The sequence below is a fragment of the Pagrus pagrus genome (genome assembly GCF_965226575.1).
Source record: "Pagrus pagrus genome assembly, chromosome: 3".
Taxonomy (NCBI): Eukaryota; Metazoa; Chordata; class Actinopteri; order Spariformes; family Sparidae; genus Pagrus; species Pagrus pagrus.
The window spans coordinates 26,124,018-26,144,120 of NC_140187.1; the positions used below are offsets into that span (position 1 = coordinate 26,124,018).

A 20,103-nucleotide genomic window follows, 5' to 3' on the forward strand; every position below is an offset into this window, starting at 1 on the left:
CAAATCCACAGGAGATTGGCGAAATACAGGTTTTTTTTCTCAGAGTCATTGTGTCCTGAATTTGACACAGTAGATTTAACTTTGCCGTGTTATAAGAGACATTGCATTCTGCTGGCATAATAGCATCGCCTTAATGGTCTTGTTAAAGAGCTTCATGCATTACCATATTACAATATCACATATCGGCATGTTTAAATATTGAAGCCTAATATGAGCTGACTGGAGCCAAACTAAGCCATTTTGGGGATTTTATGTTGAAGAAATGTGCTGGTATAGAAGAAATTAGAATATCTATGTAAATGTTTTCTGTCCAAGAAAATTGAGTGGCAATTTAAAAAGAAGAAATTACTCAAATGTAACTACTTATAGTCATGTTTTTTCAGTTGTCTGTTGGGCTTTTCTGGGAGACATTATTATAAATTGGACAAAATATTAAATTACAGCGCAGACAGTGTTTTTTCAGGCAATGTGCTGTTGATCGTGGAGGGTGAAAAGGTGAAGGTGAGAGCCTGCGGTGCATTCATACTGGAATAAAGGTATTCCCCTCACTCGTAGAATAAATCAGAGCTTAAGAACAAGTTAAAAGAAAACCCATCACTCCTGTTCCCTTTCCTCTCCAACATCACCCAGGAGCCCACACCAGGCTGACCTGTCTACTCGGAGGTCAACCATGAGTAATGGCCTGTAGGTGCTCTCTTCAGCCCACCCAATAGGGCTGACGTGTGTGTGTGTGTGTGTGTGTGTGTGTGTGTGTGTGTGTGTGTGTGTGTGTGTGTGTGTGTGTGTGTGTGTGTGTGTGTGTGTGGTTTAGTGTGAACCTCATGAAGTGTGAGTATGTCTGAATGGAGATGAAGTCCAGCGGGTAACTCTGTTAACCTTTGGTCTTCTAATAGCCGTCTACTCTCTGCACACACAGGGGGCTGTTAAAGACATCAGGACCAACATTCATTATAATTTATAAAATGCTAGACAAAAAAGAAAAAAATCACAATTTTTCACAATTTCCTAAAGCCCAAACGTCTGTCTTGTTGTCCAACAGGTACAAAGGCGAAATATATTCAGTCTACTATCATATAAAATAAAGAAAAGGAGCAAAAGCTTAAAATTGAGGAGCTGGCAGCAGAGAATGTTTGTCATTTTTGATTGAAAGTGAAATGATTAATTGCTTATTAAAATAGTTGACATTTTTTCTGTCAACTAATCAATTAGTCAACTAATCATTTCAGGTTGTGTTCCACCACAATAAGGGAAAATCCTTCTAAAATCCTTTCCATTTCTGATACAATTGTTGTGTTTTCCTCATATTCCTGTGGATAATCAGGCAAAAACGTAAGAAATGAGACAACCTGTGACAGCAAAATCTTTTTTTTGTTGTCATCAATTATATCAATCAGTCCGTTAGAAGGAAAGAGCAAGATTTTTTCTATGAAGTCTGGATAAGAAGTCTGAGTGTCCTTGTAGAGGCACATTTCTATTCATTTTCTATCTGCTTCACTCTGCATCTCGCTGTAAGTCTGTTCCATGTTATGTGACATGCTGCACGAAGGTTCATCTCCTAAGATTGAACTGCTGGTGAACTTTGTATCCAACATGTACAATACAAGCATGTTCCAGTAGAACAAGCTGTCCTGTAGTGGTCACATAGCTGCTTTGAGAGTGCCTGTTATCCCGTTATCATCCTGGCGATGTCAATTTGGTCAAATATCCTACAGTTTATGGGTCTTAATGGGCCAGAGGACATTAATAATTACCACAGGTAGCATTTAAAAGGATTACATGTGAAATGACCTAAAGCGTGGCCCCCTCAGGCACAGCGGCACACAAAAGGATTACCAGTGTACGGACACAGCCGCGCCATCTGTGAGAAGAATGAATCATGAAAGGGGATTACAGCGTGCCACTGGAGGACTCTATATGAGGAGTGGAAATGTTCAGAGACACACACAGGAAAGGAAAAACATGTATTTACAGGGGAAATGGAGTATTGCTCAGTGTTCTGAGAATATGCTGGTGCAAAGATAAAACAGCAGCTTTTGACTGTGAAAGTGCATCCTTAATGCCTCATTGCATTCCCAGTTGAAAATATTTGGCGTGTATTTACGGTTTAAACGATGCTGATCCACTTATCATGCAGTGTAGATGCTATAATAGTTTTGATATTCATATTTGCTGTATTCATTCTGTCTTTTCTTCCCCCTGACAGTGCCTACACGGAGCCTTTCCCCATGAACCCTGTCTCTGCTGGGCTGTCAGCAGATGAGGACCACGGGCGTACCTCAGAGGAGGAAGAGGGGGTGGCGGAGCAAAGTTATGACCGACAGGTGAGATATAGGATACTGAGACAAATGGAGGCAGGGAAGAAAGTGGTTAATTCAATGCTTTGAGCTATCGACCAGGCCAGCAAATCAACTAGATGAGTAAATAATGCTGCAAGGGGCCCACTGAATGCTTTATTGCAGAGATGTGGACTCATGTCAGTCATTGTGACTTGGACTCGAGTCGAAGTCACTGTTTTGATAACTTGCAACTTAACTTGGCAGGAAATACATGACTTGAGGCTTAACTTGGACTTGGAAGTTTAAGAGTCATGACTTAATTTTAGGTTTTCAGTTGAGGTTTTTTTTTTTAAGGTTTTGTCAGCTTGTTACATTTAAAAGTGAAAGGTAGGGATTTCTATTTTTGATTGAAAAGAAATAAACAGTTTTGTAAAAAAGTACTATTATTAGAAAGTAATATTATTTTGACAGGAATAATACCTTGTCACTTCATGTCTTGACTTGATTCTGAGTCTGCTTTATCGTATTAATAGTTCTTTATTAACTAATGGACGATTTGGATAAAAGAAATGACATCCTAGCATAAAAATAGGACAGAATCAGATGTTGTGTGGGACAGAATGATCCACTTGATTGTGGGGCTTACATATTACAGATTCACTGCTGTGGCATAGCAGTTAAAATGTATCACCCAAACTTCCGTACAGTAAAAGGCAGCCATTTTACAGTAGCTCAGAGATGGACCACGCCCTTCCTGCTGCTATGACAATAATTTCAGGTCCCTGCTCCCATCATGTGGCACACATTTCCTTGTTTTCTTCTTCTTCAAAAAAAGAAAATACAATGAATTAAAGGAAAAACAAAGAGGAAGGGGACCAGAGAGACTTGGGAACAGTTTCATCTAATGGAAGCGTGTTTTGGTTTTATTTCTAGGAAATGAGGATCAGTGTGCCTTTAATGTAGTATTTGTGAAATGCCCCACATAGGAAAAAATAACACTGATAAAGCGCAGGAGCTCTGCCGGTAAACCCCCTAAATGGCTTCAATGTTATGTTTTGGCTCGGATGTTTTGAGACCCAGTGATTAGCCTTTAAATCAATGGGCAGCATTGTTGTCACCACACGCAGCCTCTCATACATAATGCATCCAAATTTAAAAGTCTGAGAAAGCCTTCGCGCCGACGCTGCACTGTAATGAAATAATCAGTCTTATTTTGACAGCAGAAATTTGACCAAAAGAGAAAATTTTCTTTTTTCGCCACTCTCCTTGCTGTTCCTATTAATGTTTGAGAGGAATAAGTGCCTACAGAGAGCCTTTCAACATTAGCTGTGCTCATTCATCTCCCTCCCTGTCACACAGATTGATGGACGATCCCGAGCCTTCTACGTCGCCAAAGAGCTCGTCGACTCCGAGAGAATGTGAGCATCTGCGCTCGTGGATTTCCCCCATTTGCACACTTCTCCCGCTTGTCATCACACTGAGACATCCAAATTTTGTCTTCTTGTGGCCCTACTCTCCTATTCCTTCCAACTGTATCTCTCCTGCTTGTACACTGATTCATCGAGCTGCATGCAGAGAAGCTGACACCCAATTACACGTGTCCTGTGTAGCTTATAAATACTTCAGCCTTGCCCTTGCCCTGCTACACACTCAGCCATTCTTCTGATGTACTTTTCTCATCATGCATAATATAAGTAATTTAATAGGTGTTGTAGAAAGATGAACACAGTTGTGAAGAAGGTTGTCATGTCCACGGTTTAATTCAATCATATGTTTCTCTCTTCTTGTTGTTCCAGACATGTCAGCGCCCTCAAGCACCTTCAAGAGGTAAGAAAGCTGTCACGTCAGCTGTGAGTGGCTTCAATTCCGATGAAACGTTCTTGAAAACCCACTGATAACATCACATCTTGTGTGTCTGCTCCCCAGTCTCTGTCTCCCTCCTCTCCTCCTCCCCCTCCCCCCCCGTTGCAATGCTCTGCTCAGGTTTATCAGTGTTGTTGCAGCAAGATCTACTTCCTGGTCTTAACAAAGTTGACGTGTTGTCCTCTGGTGTGGTCAGTTGCAAGATGACGCAGCGTGCGTCCGCCAGGCGCTCTCGCTGGTGCTGTCCTTGTACCGTTACTCCACTGATACGCAAGCAATTCAGCTGGCAATCTGCCACCTAAAGGTCACAAAGAGGGCTTTCATACTGGCTTTGTTGGATGTAACGTATGAGCTCCGTATGACCAGGTTGAACATGTAATTGAGAATTCGCCTCTCAATAGTTACGGGTGTTGTTAATGCAGGGCAGAGGATTGAAAGGTGAGCTGTGGTAAGCCTCTCGAGGTCAGCCATGCATCACAGCCAACTGTTGTCATCTGTTTCCATCACTTCTCACTCACTGCCTGTCAAAATAAGAGCACATCCCTGCAGAACGAGGAACAAAGAAAAATGTTTACCAAAAAATACCACAGAACTGATACTGAAACAGCTAAAACAATTCAATTGACACAGGAGAGGTCGCACCTCTTAAAGAACGGTTGCTATTAAGTTGATGGTTGCCTGTACAAATCTGACAGCTAGACTCATTGAACCCAGAGAAGCCCATCAGTCAGACCGTACCTTATAACCTTGAGTAAGGTCATAACCTGGATTTGTGACGTGCGTCCCCTCAGCGTGATTTATGAAAGCCTGCCGTGAGTACAAAAGCAGCAGATTTGTGTAATGTATAATCTGATGCCATTAAACTGCAACTAATGCAAATATTATGCAATGGAGCCCTCTAATAATCATAAATCTGCAATCTCATCATGATGCTCAATTATACTAATTAGCTGCTGCATGCCAAAGTACAGACAGAAACATATGCTGCAAGTCAATATGAGCATCAGTGCGTCAGACGTGACATTTTGTCACTTATATAGCCTGAACTATCCAATCTATTATTCTACGTAAATGATCCTTCTTCATGCATACGGAGTAACCTTGGCTTGCACTCCTCTTCTGTGTTACCACACCATTTAATTGAATCTTTTTGCCACCTTTCAGAGGTGACATTGAGGGCTTTTTCATCACGCTGTTGCATAATGCATAAGCGCTAAGGTGTCTTATTGTTCCTTAAACTTTCTAACAGCGATGCGTCGAGATGTTAGTTAGCGTTTGATGCAGAATGATGACATAATTAGCATGAAACCAAGTAATTCAGCTGGGGAACACTCCAGCAACACAAACACACAGTTTTGGGGGGAAAAAACAGGAGCAGCGTTAAGTGAGAGGCGCACATGAGCTATTGTTCCATTGTTTGATAAGGAATAACAAGAATACAAAGAATTTCCAGAGCCTGTCTCCACATAGGAAGGGAGGCCCTGCTCCTCTTCTAAAGGACTTTCCCTCTAACATATGAGGCTCAGGCTTATTATTTTTTTCTTGTTGGCGGTAACACGCGACCTCTGAGCAGATTCTCTGTGCTGAGTTATGACCGAGCATGACTGGCCGCTCAGCCAACTGCTTAACGTTGCTTCTTGACCTGCCTTACGTGAGGAAAGCAGGGATAAGGTGGAGAGTGGAGCGGCGAAATGGAGAGCAAAGCTCCTCTCATTCATGGATCTGAGTGTGTGTGATTGTGCGTGTGTGCGTGTGTCCGGCCAAGTCAACCAGAGCTGTTAAAGTAGCTGTTCTTCTGCCCGGCAGATGTGATGAATGTTAACTCGTACGCAATCGATTGTGCATGATCAACGGCATGTTCTGGAGCGCCCGGTGTCACCACATTATCTCACAGCCGACTGGGACAACTCTATTTGTTTTATGTCTGTGCTTTACACAGAACTGGAATAGATGGGTGCCCGACACTTATCCCTTACACACACACCAAGGCTTTATACAGTATATATATATGACGTTATTCTGCCGGGCAGAGAAAGCTGAGGTTTTCTTTTTTAAAGCGCGATGACACCTCCTATCGATTCACCCACTTTCCTCTATTTTTCGTCTTCGTTTGCTGAGTAGATAAATAACCTCTCTCCTGCTTTTTCGCTCCCATGTGCCATAACTCCTCATGGTAGTCCTCTTAGTCTCTGGGACTACAGCTATTAATGCCTGTTGCTTATGTTTTATGTGCGCTGAATGGACTGGAATTCATTGTATATCAGGGAATTTTGAGTGTAGACATGAAAAGTGGGGACTATACAAACAGCATTGTGTCATTGAGCACCAAGGTCATTATGCAACAACACCTGGTGTGTAACTCTTGTGCAAGCAACGCCGCCTTTCCTGAATGCCTGGACAGAGCCCAAAGTGGTGGGAAGGCGCTGAGGTGATTTGAAGGGAGGGTGGCAGGAAGGATGTTTAGGAGGATCTGACCTTCCTTCCTTCCATTTTTCTCCCCCCCCCTCTTCATTCCTCATTCCTCCATGCCTTTCATTTCTCCTGCTCACCCTCCCTTCCTCTCACATTCCTCTCTCTTTTACGTTCTTTTTCTACCCCACTCTTTTGTCTTACTGAAAATCTCTCCTCTCCTGTTTCCCCTCTCTCTCGTGCAGGACTTTAGGTCGGCAGTGACAGAGGCGGAGGGTGAGGAAGGGGAGCCTGTGCTGGAGGAGCAGAGGTTAGGAGAGATATTGGGCGTACTCCCACAGGTCTACACCCTCCACAGCAGCATCCTTACTGAGCTGGAGGAACGCATCAGTCAGTGGTAAGAAACATGACAGAGATTACTGCTGTTGATGCTCAGCTTTCATTTTGGTGTGTCTCACAAATGTAGCCACGCACAGAGCTGAAACAGACTAATGCAGTATGGATGTAGAGTAAAGTGACTTGCACCATGGTCATAATTCATTCTCTGCTGAGGTCAAAATAATTATTCCACACTGTCCTAGCCCTGCTTTAAAATGCATATAATAATTTGAGAGGTCATTCTTCAACCAAGAGGCCTCGCGTGGCAGCTACAGTAGCCCCGCTGCACAGACGTGCTTTTCCAGGAGTTTGTAATATTAATAAACTCCTCTGTCCTTTAAAGCGGTTGGTGTACTTTTCTCATTCTTAAGGATATGCAACTTTTTAAGAAACGGCTAGACCTTTGTTTATATGTGTTGTTGTGTGCTTACATTAAACCCGGAGAAATCCGTAATTTGGTTAAAGGTCACCTGTCGCCATAACTGAAAGAGAGTTAGAGTGAGAAAGAAGGAAGTCAGCGAACAAGACTAAACATCACATGAATAAAACCTTAAAACAACACGTCGTCCCTGAGCATTTCTGCCTGCGTCACATAATAGATGGAAATGTCAAACTATTGTCTTTAAACCAAAACAGTTGTAGTTGTAGAGACCCTCGGCAATGACTTATTTCTAGACTCAAGATTTTAAGATGTTTCACTATCATAAAAGGAACAAATGATCATCTCTCAGAGATCATAATAATGTCACGTTTTCTGTAGATGTCTTAATCTCTGATTTTTGTGTGTGTGTGTGTAGGGAGGAGAGCCAAAGGGTGGTGGATGTGATCCTGTCACGTCGGGAGGACTTCAGGGTGTTTGACACATATATCTCAGAGTATGATCGCAGTATGTCCTTACTGGAGGAGAGCTGCAGGAACAACCCAGCCTTCGCCAGCATCGTCAAGAAGTTTGAGGTAAACCACTGAACTGACAGACGTGAACCTGAGCAGATGAAGGCAGCTCTTAATTGCGTCCCCTGCCAACAGTAGTCTCATTGTCTGTTCCCATTTGTCTGTATGTGTTTATTATTCCAATGACTGCACTGTCCAGTACCAAAAGATCCCCTTCAAAGCGGAACTGGTAGAAGTATTTTGACAGTCACATATTCAAATCTCAGGTTCCATGTTTGCGGAGTGAAAGTGAAGCCTTGTGGGTGTTTGCAGGGAGCAGAGATCGAACTGTGTATTTCCCTCGGCACCCACTCAGCGGCTCTCGACTTAGATTTTGTCACCCAGCTTCCACAGGGAGATAATGGCCTTTCTAAACCCTCTCTATCCCGCTCCTCTCGCTAGGACTGACCTTTCCACTGTCATGCTCGCATATTTTATTCCCACTCAACACCAAATACTCATTCTTTGTCCAGCGTTGATCTCTTCATCCTTTATCCTCCCTGGAGGTCAGAGAACTGGGATTTGGGTGACGGGATCAGGATTCAGCAAAAGCCCATTCTAAATCCGCCATAGTGGTTCACAGATTGTGCCCTTTAAGTCCACTTAATCAACACCATATCCTTATGTTGAATAGGGGAGGGTATAGTCCCAGCTGGCAACAGTACAATTAGTTATTTTAAACAAAAAGAAGGGGTATTAAGGAGCCTATATATAAGACCACTGAGATACAGAAAATGATTTGTCTTTTTCGTGCAGCTGTGTCCTGATCTATAAAATTGATTCACATTTTACAAAATTAAAACTGCTGTGTAGCAGCACATAGGTCACCATAAATAAAATATTGCAATGATTCATTCTAATTTAGACTTTGTTGAGTTATTAAAAAGAGTTTATGTCCAAGTTTGGATTTCACAAAGTTACCTATTCAGCTCAGCTTTCTCCCCACATGTACACCTTACTAGTTCCATGCTGTACTCTGGTTGACCGTGAGTGGTTCCAGGCGTTTCTCGTTTGATAAGAAAAGCGAACGGACAAGGCACCAACTGTCTCCGCTCATGAATATTCAACAGCAGCTGCCCCTTTCCAGAAAAACTTTGGCTCTGCCAGACTCCACTGGAGTTAATGTAAACAGAAGGGAGTGGAGGTGAGAGACGAGGACCGTAAACCGTCACCGTGTTCAGCAAACACTGACCTCTAGTATATTACAGCGTGTTTTCACACTCGGTCGATGCCAGCTAATAATTTAGCCCCTGATAACCTTGATCAAAGTCAATAATTTGCCACTTCATTTTAACATCATGAAGTAGATATTAGACACCTTTCTCACATCATAAACCACTAATTGCTATCTGAAGTAGCCATAAATGGATTAATCTGCAAAGAAGGATAATTATATGAAAGGACACATATCGCTTTCTCCATAGAGAGGTTGGTCAGAGTAAAACTCAGCTTGTTGTGTCCGTGTGATTCATCTTACACCTCTCAAATTAACACCCAGAGGCATATTCAGTAACCTTTTCTCAGTCCACTGGCAGATTCACCCCACCTGCCACTGCTTATACACACTCCATAATGTATCTATGTTTCCCATATTGCATATAAGGCTGTAATATGGGGCCTGTCCAACTCACCCTCTCACGTCAGGGGCATTGTGTGTGTATGATGGATGCTGTGTTGAATCAGAGGACTGCCATGGGAATTGCACGGTGTGTGAGACCCTGCTGTAATGAGGGAGAAGGAGGGCCGAGGGAGCGCAAGGAGGATCATGCGGGTCAGGGGATGCACTGTACCTACTACTGAGGTCATTTATCTGTTGGCTGTGTGACACTTCACAAGTCATTATACTTCACAGGACTGCATACTGGTGTGACACGTATTTGCTTTTTGGTTTTTTTCCTTTCCATCAGTGTTTTATAGGTTTGTGTGTATGTAAAAGATCTTAATAGTTTAAAAAGGTCAAAGTCTGCACCAACAGAAGTTCCTATCTCCCACAGAAAACACTGCCCCTGAAACACCTTGTCAGTAGTCTCACCTTTAATTCTACATCACAGTGTTACTCGTTTGCATGATTTATGTCTAGTTGCTAGTTTGGCATGTAAGAATTGATTTAGCACAGGTGCTGGGTCAGGCATGTGTGAGCTGACCAATCAGAGGGCCTTAAAGAGACAGGGGCTAAAACAGAGCATTTCAGACAGAGGGAGGATACAGTGCTGTGTGTATGAGATAACTGGTGTGTTTTTGAGCACTAAAGCGTGTAAATCTATTCTAGTAGTAACACAAAATGAAATCATGTACCTGAAAATTTGCATTATACGTCTCCTTTAAAACAGTTTAATCTCCAAGAATAGCTGCCATTTTTACCTCCCTCAACACCTCTTTCTCCTCAACCTTCCTGCTCCTCCTTCTTTATTGCTACAAGCCAAAGTCCAGCAGTTTAAGTGGTAGTAATTTCATTGTGGATGTGGTGGTGACAGTGATGAAGTAGCCTCAGACCCTGATCAGATCAGAGCTAGACCCTTACAGGATTAAAGCCTCCTCTCCACAGCCCGTTGCCTGTTTACCACACCATCTATAAACATTGGCCGACACAGTGAGGTGTGTATGAGTGTGTGTGTGTGTACATGTGTGCGTCCCCTCTTTTTCTGGGTAGCGTTTTGGCCTCTGCGTATTTGTGTGTGATTTTGCAGGGGCATGTGCATACACAAATTGAGTGGATCTTGCGAAACTGGTTATGAAATCTGTTTCCAAAGCACTCCAGCTTGGATTTATATTCATGTCATAGCCTGTGTTTGTGTACAGCCTGTGTGCGTTTTCTCATGTGCGAGAAGCCCAGGAGGGGAGTGGAGGAGGCTGTGCAGCAGGTGGACAGAGAGCGATAGAGGAAGAGAGCGATGGAGTGAATTCCTTGTAAAGGCAGCTGGGCAATGAGGCAGACAGAAGCTAATTAGAGAAGCAGCCTCCTTTACAACTCCCCAATTAGATCAGTTGTGTGTGTGCAGGCAGCAAATCAGCTGGCCGTGACAAAGTGTGAAAGGTGTGGTTTTTTTTATCCGCGCGTGTGTGTGTATGTGTTTATCTCCCAGCACGAGGCGTCGCATGCTCCCTCTTCTCTCCTCCTCCATTTGGCTCGCTCACCCAAACAAACCACACGCTAATTACCATCTCTGGAAAAGCCACTTCTTCCGAACAAGTGTGAATTGGATGACAATTTGCAAGCCACACTCGAGGAGAAGCGGATGTTTGGAAGCCAAGTGGGTTTAATAATGGAGAGCGGGTTATTATTGTACTCTATGCATCATGAGATCAGATCAGGGGAGAGGAGGAGGACAGAAAAGTGAGTTGCTGGGGACTGAAGTTAAGGAGAGAAAAACAGAAAAAGAAACAAAAAGAGAAAGTGAGTATTCGTGAAGGCCTCCTCATTAAAAGAGGCACAAACTCTCTCTTTTACTTCTTGACTCCTGCACTCCAGACTGTGGTAATGAAGACAAAGAGTGGTGTGTTTAACCCACATCCCATCCCTCCCCTTTACAGGCCTAATCGCCGCTATCTCATCACCAGCCCAAGGTCTGTCTGTGCCTGTGTGTGGAGGGCGGCATCAATAATACATCGCTCGTGTTTGTGAATGAATCTGAGATGAGTAAAGTGTGTGTCTGCGTGGGTCCTTGAGTGTGCGTTCGTGTGTGTATGTGTGTGCAGTGTAAATAAGATGAAGATGCTGCTTCCCGCAGGGTGCTATCTGTGCCTCTCTAATGTAGGATAGGACTTCATTGGATTAGAAAAGACTGCTCGCGTGTGTGTGTGTGTGTGTGTGTGTGTGTGTGTGTGTGTGTGTGTGTGTGCGTGCACCCAGTCCCCCGTTGCTCCTCTCCCGCTCAGGGCATAAATACCTGTCAGAGACAATTAGATCCTGATTGATTTTCCAAAGCTCTCTTTGATTGTGCCAATTTCTGTCCCCTTTCACCTGCAAATGACTCGCCTGAGAAGAAGAATGGGAGTTGTTCAGGTTTTTTGTGTGCTGGAAAGTCGTGTGAAGGTCAGCTGGTTCGACACTGTTGCCTTGGTCACTTGTGACCTTGACTTGCAGCATCGTATGAAAGAGGTTACCTTCATTGGAACACATAGAGTTGTGGTTTGCGGGGGCAGTTCAGGGAAACTGTGGGGTCCGTTGGTGGGATAACACTTCGGGGGAGGTTTTGATTTCACTCAGATCAGGTAGCAGTAGTGTATTCAGTTTTTAGATGAGTCATTTGGGGGGACATTTTTGCCTTTAATGTAAAGTGACTGTGATGAGATAGACAGGAAACAGGAATAAAAGAGGGGTATAAAATGCAAAAAATGATTTGCGGCTAGAGCTGAATTGCTGACGATTGCGGCATTATAACCATTTTGCTACCAAGGTGGTCTAGTGGTGTACAGAGAGGCAAAGTCCCACCATTGTACAGTAGTGAATGGCGAGAGATACAGAATGTTTAAAATTGTTCCATAAATTTCACATATGATGTTTGTCAATTCAAAAGATACATTTTCAACTCGAGACAGTTTCAATTTGTCATTAAACAGTTGAAGAATAAGACAATGAAAATATGTCATTAGAAAGACTACACATGAAACAGTTGCATACATGACGCCTTCTCGTTTAACGCTCCAAAACTCACGACCCAAACCTCTTAGAGCCTGTTCTACATATCAGCTAGCTCACAAACTGACTGACTGTCCTTTCAAATAATGACAGCTGTCAATATAGCCATAATCTTACTTAGCCAGACTTGTGATTTTCACCTTTTTTCATGTTATTTCTTTGCCGAAGTGACGGCCACGTTGGTGTTGGTGACGCGTATTGTGCGAGACGATGTAGTTCTGCAACTTTCATGCCTTCCAAAATAACTTTTTAAATTGGATAACATCATACATGCATCAAGGAACAAGATCAAAATATAATTTGTCTCTTGCCATTAAAGAGCATACTTACTTTTTCTGAAATAAGGTCCGATGAGGGACTTTGCCTCTTAATACACTCAAACAATTCAATAAAAAAATGTTTCATAGTTCAAGCTTTTGACTTTGAGTGAATCTGAATTGACATGTCAAACATTTTTTGATTATAACATCTGTATATTTACCTCATAAAAATCTAATTCATGTGGCTTTGTGTGTGTGTGTGTGTGTGTGTGTGTGTGTGTGTGTGTGTGTGCAGAAAAGAAGCCCCGAGGAAGCTGAAGTCCCACTGAAGCACCAGCTGCTGCAGGTTATAGTGAGAGTGCTTCAATATCGAATGCTGCTCACAGGTAACACTCAAACACACATACGTAGGCTAGTCATTTTTGCTGAATAGCAGCCATAGCGGCCAGTAGTAACAATTATAGGATAATAATAGCTGCTAAAGCACAGTGAAACAGTATAAAAGATAGAGAGAAGTCAGCGCACTGACTAACAGTAGCCACCGTTAGCTACTTTCCATACAGCCTACTGCTCACGTAGCCTACCTAACCAAGTAAAGCTGTGGCAGCAAATGTATTCAGGTGAGCAAGAATGTGTTTCATTGCTAACAAACATGTGTTTTCAGATGTATGAGGTAGAATATGTTATTTTCTCTCATTATAGTGACATACACTCACTTTTAAATTCACAAATGCTAAAGAAGATTGGACTTGTGTATTGAACAAGCTGCACTTTACAGCCAGTTAAAAGATTGGCCCCATTTTTCTTACTGAGCATCAGTTTGAGTGCCATGTCTTTATTGTCATGTTTTGACTCATTTTTCGCGTCTTCTCCAGATTACCTGAACAACCTCTCTCCTGATTCTAAAGAATACGAGGACACACAAGGTAAACTTGCAGAATGGAGCTCTGTGATATTCATAACCACGACAATGATGTCTTTTCAGTAGTCAAAGACACATACTGACACATACACGGTGCAGCTGCTCGACTTGTATCAGGCCATAGTTGTTGAGCAACAGTCACTGAGTGTCTTTATTGAATCCACTTGTGCATAAATCTCTCTCTTTCTCTCTTTCTGTCTCTGTTTGTGTTGCAGCTGCCTTGGTGATCGTGTCTGAGGTGGCAGACCAGGCCAATGACAATCTGAAACAGGGGGTGAGTTTACTCTGCATACACTCCACGTGTTTATGCCATTCAGACCGCTTCGCTCCTGTTGAGTCGGACATATTCACAGCCCAGCGTGCCGTCATTGAGACACGTCTTTATATTCCGCCTGGCAATGAAAGAGCAATTTTCTGATGGAGATGAAGCGTGAAGAAGTCAGACAGCTGAGGTTTTCCTGTGTGTACACCCCTCTTCTAAATCAAATGCTGTAGTGAAGGAGAGGTCTATCCCTCTTTGGCGCCAGCCTCCGCAGCTTGTTGATTAACGCAAGGGGCGAGGAAAGATGATGTCATCAGAAAGTCCCAGGTGTATCATCACAAAGGGAACAGTGTGAGGGTGGACATTACTTACACTCCCCCTCCAACATGAGCAGTACATGGAGATAATTCACCCTCCCCCCACTGTCTCTCTCGCCTCTCACTGTCAAGCCCCACTCTGGCTTGCCTCCTCAGTTTATCACACTCGCTTTCTTTTCTCTTTCTCACAGCACATGCACTGACTGACACACACACACACACACACACACACACACACACACAGGCTGACAGACAGTGGAAACACAGGGTCCCTCTATCTCTGCCCCCCTCCCCGATTCAGTTTTCAGTATCGCATCCTTTTCCGCTTTCCCTCCCTTTCATTCACAAACAAACAGGGACAGTTTCATTCTCTGTCTTCTCTTCCGTCCATCACTGGATAATCTCCCTCCATCTCTCTGCCTCCTTCAGGAGAACCTGCTGCGTCTGGTCCACATAGAGTACAGCGTGAAGGGAAAGAGGGACCTCCTGAAGCCTGGAAGGGTGAGCAGCATGTTCCACTATCAAAACACAGCAACACATCGCTCTTTAATGACAGTCTTTAGATTTGAAGGCTTTAGCAGGGTCTAAAACACAGTTAATGTGAGCAGCAATTTGATGGCCTAACATGTCTTTCTCATGCCGTTTCTCTGTGTTTTTCTTCTTTCTTCTTTCCGTTGGCAGATGTTTGTCAAAGAAGGCACACTCATGAAGGTCTCGAAGAAAAGCAGGCAGCCCAGACACTTGTTTCTGGTAATATTTCATTTTTTTCCCATAACTCTAACTTTCAGACACATATTTAGGCTGTGAAGCTAGTGAAAAATGCTTGTTATCGCCCTTGGTGAGACTTTGATAAGAAGATCCATACTAGTTGGATATAAAGCAGAGGGAAACAGCAAGCCTGGCTCTGTCTGATAATTAACTTTAAAAAATTCAGCCACTAGCAAGTTCACTCATTAACACCTTATATTTCATCTGTGTAAAATTTGGTTTCACAAGTTGTACGCAGGCCATTTCTTGGCAGGTCTCAGTTACTTCCTGGAGTCTGTAGTTTTCTTGGCAACCTCACATCATAATCAAATGAAGTATAATGTGTTAATGAGAGTCAGAGGTGTTGGGAGATATAACTTTTTGAAAAAAGCCAGACTGGCTGGTTCTCCCTGTTTCCAGCCTCTCTGCAAAGATAAGCTCCTTAAAGGAAAAGTTTACCTAAAAATGAAAATTCAGTCATTATCTACTCTCCCACATGCTGATGGAAAGTCAGGTGAAGTTTCAGAACATCTCTGGAGCTTCACAGCAAAACAGCGTTGCAGCCTTCTCCTAAACATCTGAAGTAGATGGGGACTTGTTTTAAAACATAAAAGAACAACTGAAAGAAAACATGAAGCGGCTCCACACAGCTTGTACGGTGTAATCCATGTCTCTGGAAGACCAGAGATCTCAAAATGATGTGAAAAGGTATGATTTTGCGTATTCAAACAAGTCTCCATCTGCTTCAGTTGTTTAGGAGAACGCTGCAACACTGTTTTGCTGTGAAGCTCCAGAGATGAACTCTGGACTATTCAACTTGAAGCTATTTGATATTTACAGAGTGACATATTCAAAAACAAGGTTCCAATTACGTTTCATTTTACGCCCTCACATATTTGGTATCTTTGGAAGTTCTGTGGGTTTGAAGAATTATTGGATGTTTAACATTATCTTGTAATGACAATGAGATTAAATCACTGCCACATCAGTGATTCAACGTCATGCACTTTAGTAGAAAACACCTGCCATATTATTAAAGCAGTGGTGAAAACGAAGTTAGCAGTGAAAATATGGGGGAATGTTGGGCGGAGGTCGGTCTGCAAGGTAGGTGAGGTTAGAAGGGGAGGGCGCGAGGCCAAGGCTCCAAGACCTCCACTTGGCACCACACCCATCAAGAAAGGGCCTCCCTCTCCGCTCTTCTCCTCTCCTCCCCTCTCAGGACTTGTTTTCCAGGGCCCCACTTCCTCACAGGATGTTTGGTGTGGGTCACTGGATGCTGGCTTCCTGTGTATTGGGAGGGGACTGACAGCAAAGTGAAGGCCAGACACCCTGTAGAATGCGGGGAGGAGGAGGAGGTGGTGGAGGAGGAGGTGGTGGAGGAGGAGGGGGTGGCGGTGCTGCACAAACACATAACGTGAAATAGTGAAGCCCACTCTATTGTTCCATGAGCAATCAGTGCTGTCTCATGTTGTGAGTTATGCTCGAGCTGCATATCCGCAGGAGCAGCATTTATGATTTTGGCTCATTCTAGTTGATCCGCATTAAAGATAACGTAGCGGTGTGGATTTATTTGTCCTTTATCATTTATTTTGCTCTATTCCATCATTCTGCCCATCTTTCCAAACAGGAGAGAGGTGATTCTTAGGGTTATATAGCCATTCGCTCCCTTGAAGTGGACAGCTTCAGTGGGTCAGCTCTTATTTATGGGCTTTTAAGGAAAGAGAAACCAAACAACAGTGAAGATGAAAGCCATCACTCACCTCAGCGACACAGAGAAGCTACAACCGTGTCACAAGCCTAGCTCAGAGAAGAAAGAGAGATGGGGTGAATGAGTGAGAGAAGGGATTAGGAGGAGGATGGAGATCGAAGAGCTGCCAGAGGGAAGAAAGTGTGAGTGAAAAGAGGCAGCTGATGAGATGAGATGAAATGCAACTGTTGAAAAAGTAAAATGTCTTATGTGCCAAAGGGGTCAAGTAGGTGCATGTTGTGTCTCATCTGGGAAAGTCGTTAACTTGGAACTTGCTCTGGTTTCTGTGGAAGGAATCTTTGAGTAAACGAGCAGCGCAGGGTGGAGCAGACGAACTGCGGTGGCTGCAGCCCAGAGGTCGGAGGCAGGCCTCAGGCTTGGCTATCATGCACTGTTTTGTCTCCAGCCAGCGAACCCGTAACTGCGACTGTTTGTGTTGTTATTGTTGTTGTGGTGAAGGTGGCCGGTTCCACCCAGTCCTGGTTCTCAGCGTAGCCTGAGAAGGTCGGGAGGGCGAGGGGAGGCCTGGAGCCCCGGAGCAGGGTGGAGAATTCCTGGATGCTGCCTTTACGGCCACAGCGGATGTTTAGAGCACACATTAGGTGTGACCAATGATGTCACCTCTTTTGTCTGGGAAAAAATGAAATACCTCTCATAACACAATGGGCTCTCAGTGTGGTCTGGGGATCACAATACTTTAGGTCGAACAAGCAAATAAACACTTTTAATGCCTTATTTTGTTTTGTGCATACATGGGAATTTGTTGCACAGACATGTGTGAATGCTGAGAAAGGAAACATAATGTAAGTAGTTGAGCTCTGAGTTGAGTTGCTTTCAAGAAAGAAAGAATAAACAAAGAGGTGTGTGCTGCAATTTTAGATATTTCTCTCATTGCAACATCCCCACCTTGTGGTCATTAGGTGGCATTGTATTGTGAATAGCTGGGGATTGAAGCTGAGTTTTGCAACCCACAACTAAGATTCTCATTTATCTAATGTTTATATTTTGAGGAGCATGATAAACAAATAAATTCAACCTAATAACTTCTAATTTTTCTCTTTATCAGATGAACGATATTATGCTGTACACCTACCCTCAGCAGGATGGAAAATACAGGCTGAAGAACACACTTTCTCTGTCTGGGATGAAGGTACATAAACTCTACCCATCTCTGACAAAATCTTAGCTTATCTTCAACTTGAATGTTTTTTGGCTGAACTCTGATGTGTTTTTGCCCCTCACAAACACACACACACACACACACACACAGGTGAGCAAACCTGTCTTGGACAATGTGCTGAACTGTCTGAGGATCGAGGTGTCTGACATCACTATTACGCTCTCAGCCAGGTGAGCTTCTGACGGCCAAAACCTTGAAATGAACCGTGTGAATTTGATGATGACTGGCACAAGACTCACTTCCTCTTATCTGACTCTAGACTTTTGGTCTAAAGCTTTAGAACCAGGTGTGATTGTTTGTCTGCTTCTGTCTTCAGTTCAGTCGGAGAGAGGGAGGACTGGTTCCACACGTTGAGTCGAGCCATAGCAGACCATGCAGCAGGACTCTGTACGTTTGGTGGACCCTGCAGTGAGGTAGGAAAAGTTAAAAGAGTAACAGTAGCTGCGTGTCCATCAATGTATTTTCATGCACAAAACGTTGATGGGAACGGCAAAATTAGGAAGAAGAAAAAAGAATTGAGCTTGCTTGAGGTGGTTTTTGCCAGATAATGCACCTTTCCCAAACAAGTTCTGACCTGGTGATCATTTAATTCACATGACTGATCAACTGTTTCCACTCCTTTGCCTCCAGACAGCATGAAACATGTCTGATACTTGCAGACATGAAATAATAATTACAGTTTGCCCAATTGAAAAGAAATCCTGAAGACTTCTCTAAATTTGTCTCCCATACAAGACCAAGACGACTCACTTTCCTTTTCTTCTTTTTCCTCTTTGGGGTCGATTGTTGCTTGACAAACACCTGGATTTGTTTCCAGGTCTTTACTTCTTCTAATCTTTTTATCGCAGCAATGCATAGCATAGCCTGTACTACCAACTTCTGATGAAACTATATACGTTTTTTTGCTCCAATTTAAACCAGTTGATTAAAAGAAGCTTGATTCACATTTATTTTCATATTTTTTGGCAGCATTTCAAATGCTTGCTACAAGTTCACTTGAAGCATAACTGGAAAGACAGCTAGCAATAGTTCTTGTACGATTAGTTAAAATAATAATTTACTGCTGAAATGATTGTTGCAATAATCAGTTATATTCCTATATTTAAGACTAAAAATTAGATGTGCGTTGTAATTTTCCCAGATGCTTACATACAGTTACATCTGCTGTCTAAAATTTCATCCTTCTCACCTTGTCTGATGTGTTGTATGTGTTCCCAGGCCAGAGAGAAGCTGTGGATGGCCCTGGGAGAGGCTGCTCCTGTACTGGTGCCAGTTTCTCATGTGATGATGTGCATGAACTGTACGTCTGACTTCAGCCTCACGCTGAGACGACACCACTGCAACGCCTGTGGCAAGGTCAGATACACAGACCTACACAAACTTGTTTTGGCTTGTTTGTGATCAGTCTTTACTCCAGTTTTGTTTCACTGTACTGGATACAAAGTTTTAGATTACTGACCTGCACTAGGAGTACTTACTGAAAAGAAAATTGCCATGTATCCAGTAAAACCAGTATTCAATCGAGTTATTCAGTTCATGTTATTCCTTTAATCTCCATGAAGTATTGAATTAAAGAGCTTTAATGTCTGTCACCATAAATTGAAAAGCTAAAACTGTATGGTTTCTCTCTGCTGTTTGTAAATCTTTGCACTCCGTCTCTCTGAGCAGGTGGTGTGCCGTGCTTGTTCCAGGAACAGATACCCACTGAAGTACCTCAAAGACAGGGTGGCCAAAGTGTGTGACCACTGCTATGCCGAGCTCAGGAAAAGAGGTGAATCTCAGCTTTCTGTATGTAAAATTGTCTAACTGTGGTGGAGAACAAGGGAAATAAAAAATATGTTAAGCCTCATTTCCACTTCAGTTTGTTACACATCAGAACATTTTGCATTTCCATTATAAAAAATGTGTGAATGGTATCACGGGAACTACTCTATTCCATCCCGTTTTTTTCAGTACCCCTCCTGTTTCTTCCTCTTTGATATGGTAGTAACTGTACTGTCTGTGTGTGTGTAGGTGGCAGCGTGTCGGGGGCGTGCGGTAACTCCAGCCCTCGGACTCACCGGGCCAGCCGTCCCCTCTCTGCTGTCTTCCAGAGCCTGCAGCCTCCAAGTTTGTGGAAGAGCAGGAAGAGCACCTCCCCTCTCAACCAGGTGGACTACACCTTTGTTTGCCA

At 43.2% G+C, this 20,103-nt stretch overlaps 1 protein-coding gene across 2 annotated transcripts in view; it reads left to right on the forward strand.

Annotated features, from left to right (window-relative positions):
* The window catches only part of fgd5a (FYVE, RhoGEF and PH domain containing 5a), a 34,655-nt gene that overhangs the window by 9,808 nt on the left and 4,744 nt on the right, over positions 1–20,103 (forward strand). For both annotated transcript variants that reach the window (XM_084346594.1, XM_084346595.1), the window contains exons 3-18: positions 2,204–2,321; positions 3,636–3,694; positions 4,073–4,103; positions 6,794–6,945; positions 7,724–7,880; positions 13,051–13,141; positions 13,631–13,681; positions 13,893–13,951; positions 14,686–14,757; positions 14,938–15,006; positions 17,817–17,900; positions 18,021–18,100; positions 18,247–18,343; positions 19,149–19,286; positions 19,599–19,701; positions 19,944–20,080. In XM_084346594.1, the coding sequence (XP_084202720.1) occupies positions 2,204–2,321; positions 3,636–3,694; positions 4,073–4,103; positions 6,794–6,945; positions 7,724–7,880; positions 13,051–13,141; positions 13,631–13,681; positions 13,893–13,951; positions 14,686–14,757; positions 14,938–15,006; positions 17,817–17,900; positions 18,021–18,100; positions 18,247–18,343; positions 19,149–19,286; positions 19,599–19,701; positions 19,944–20,080 (1,498 nt within the window). The remainder of the gene's footprint in view (positions 1–2,203; positions 2,322–3,635; positions 3,695–4,072; positions 4,104–6,793; positions 6,946–7,723; positions 7,881–13,050; positions 13,142–13,630; positions 13,682–13,892; positions 13,952–14,685; positions 14,758–14,937; positions 15,007–17,816; positions 17,901–18,020; positions 18,101–18,246; positions 18,344–19,148; positions 19,287–19,598; positions 19,702–19,943; positions 20,081–20,103) is intronic.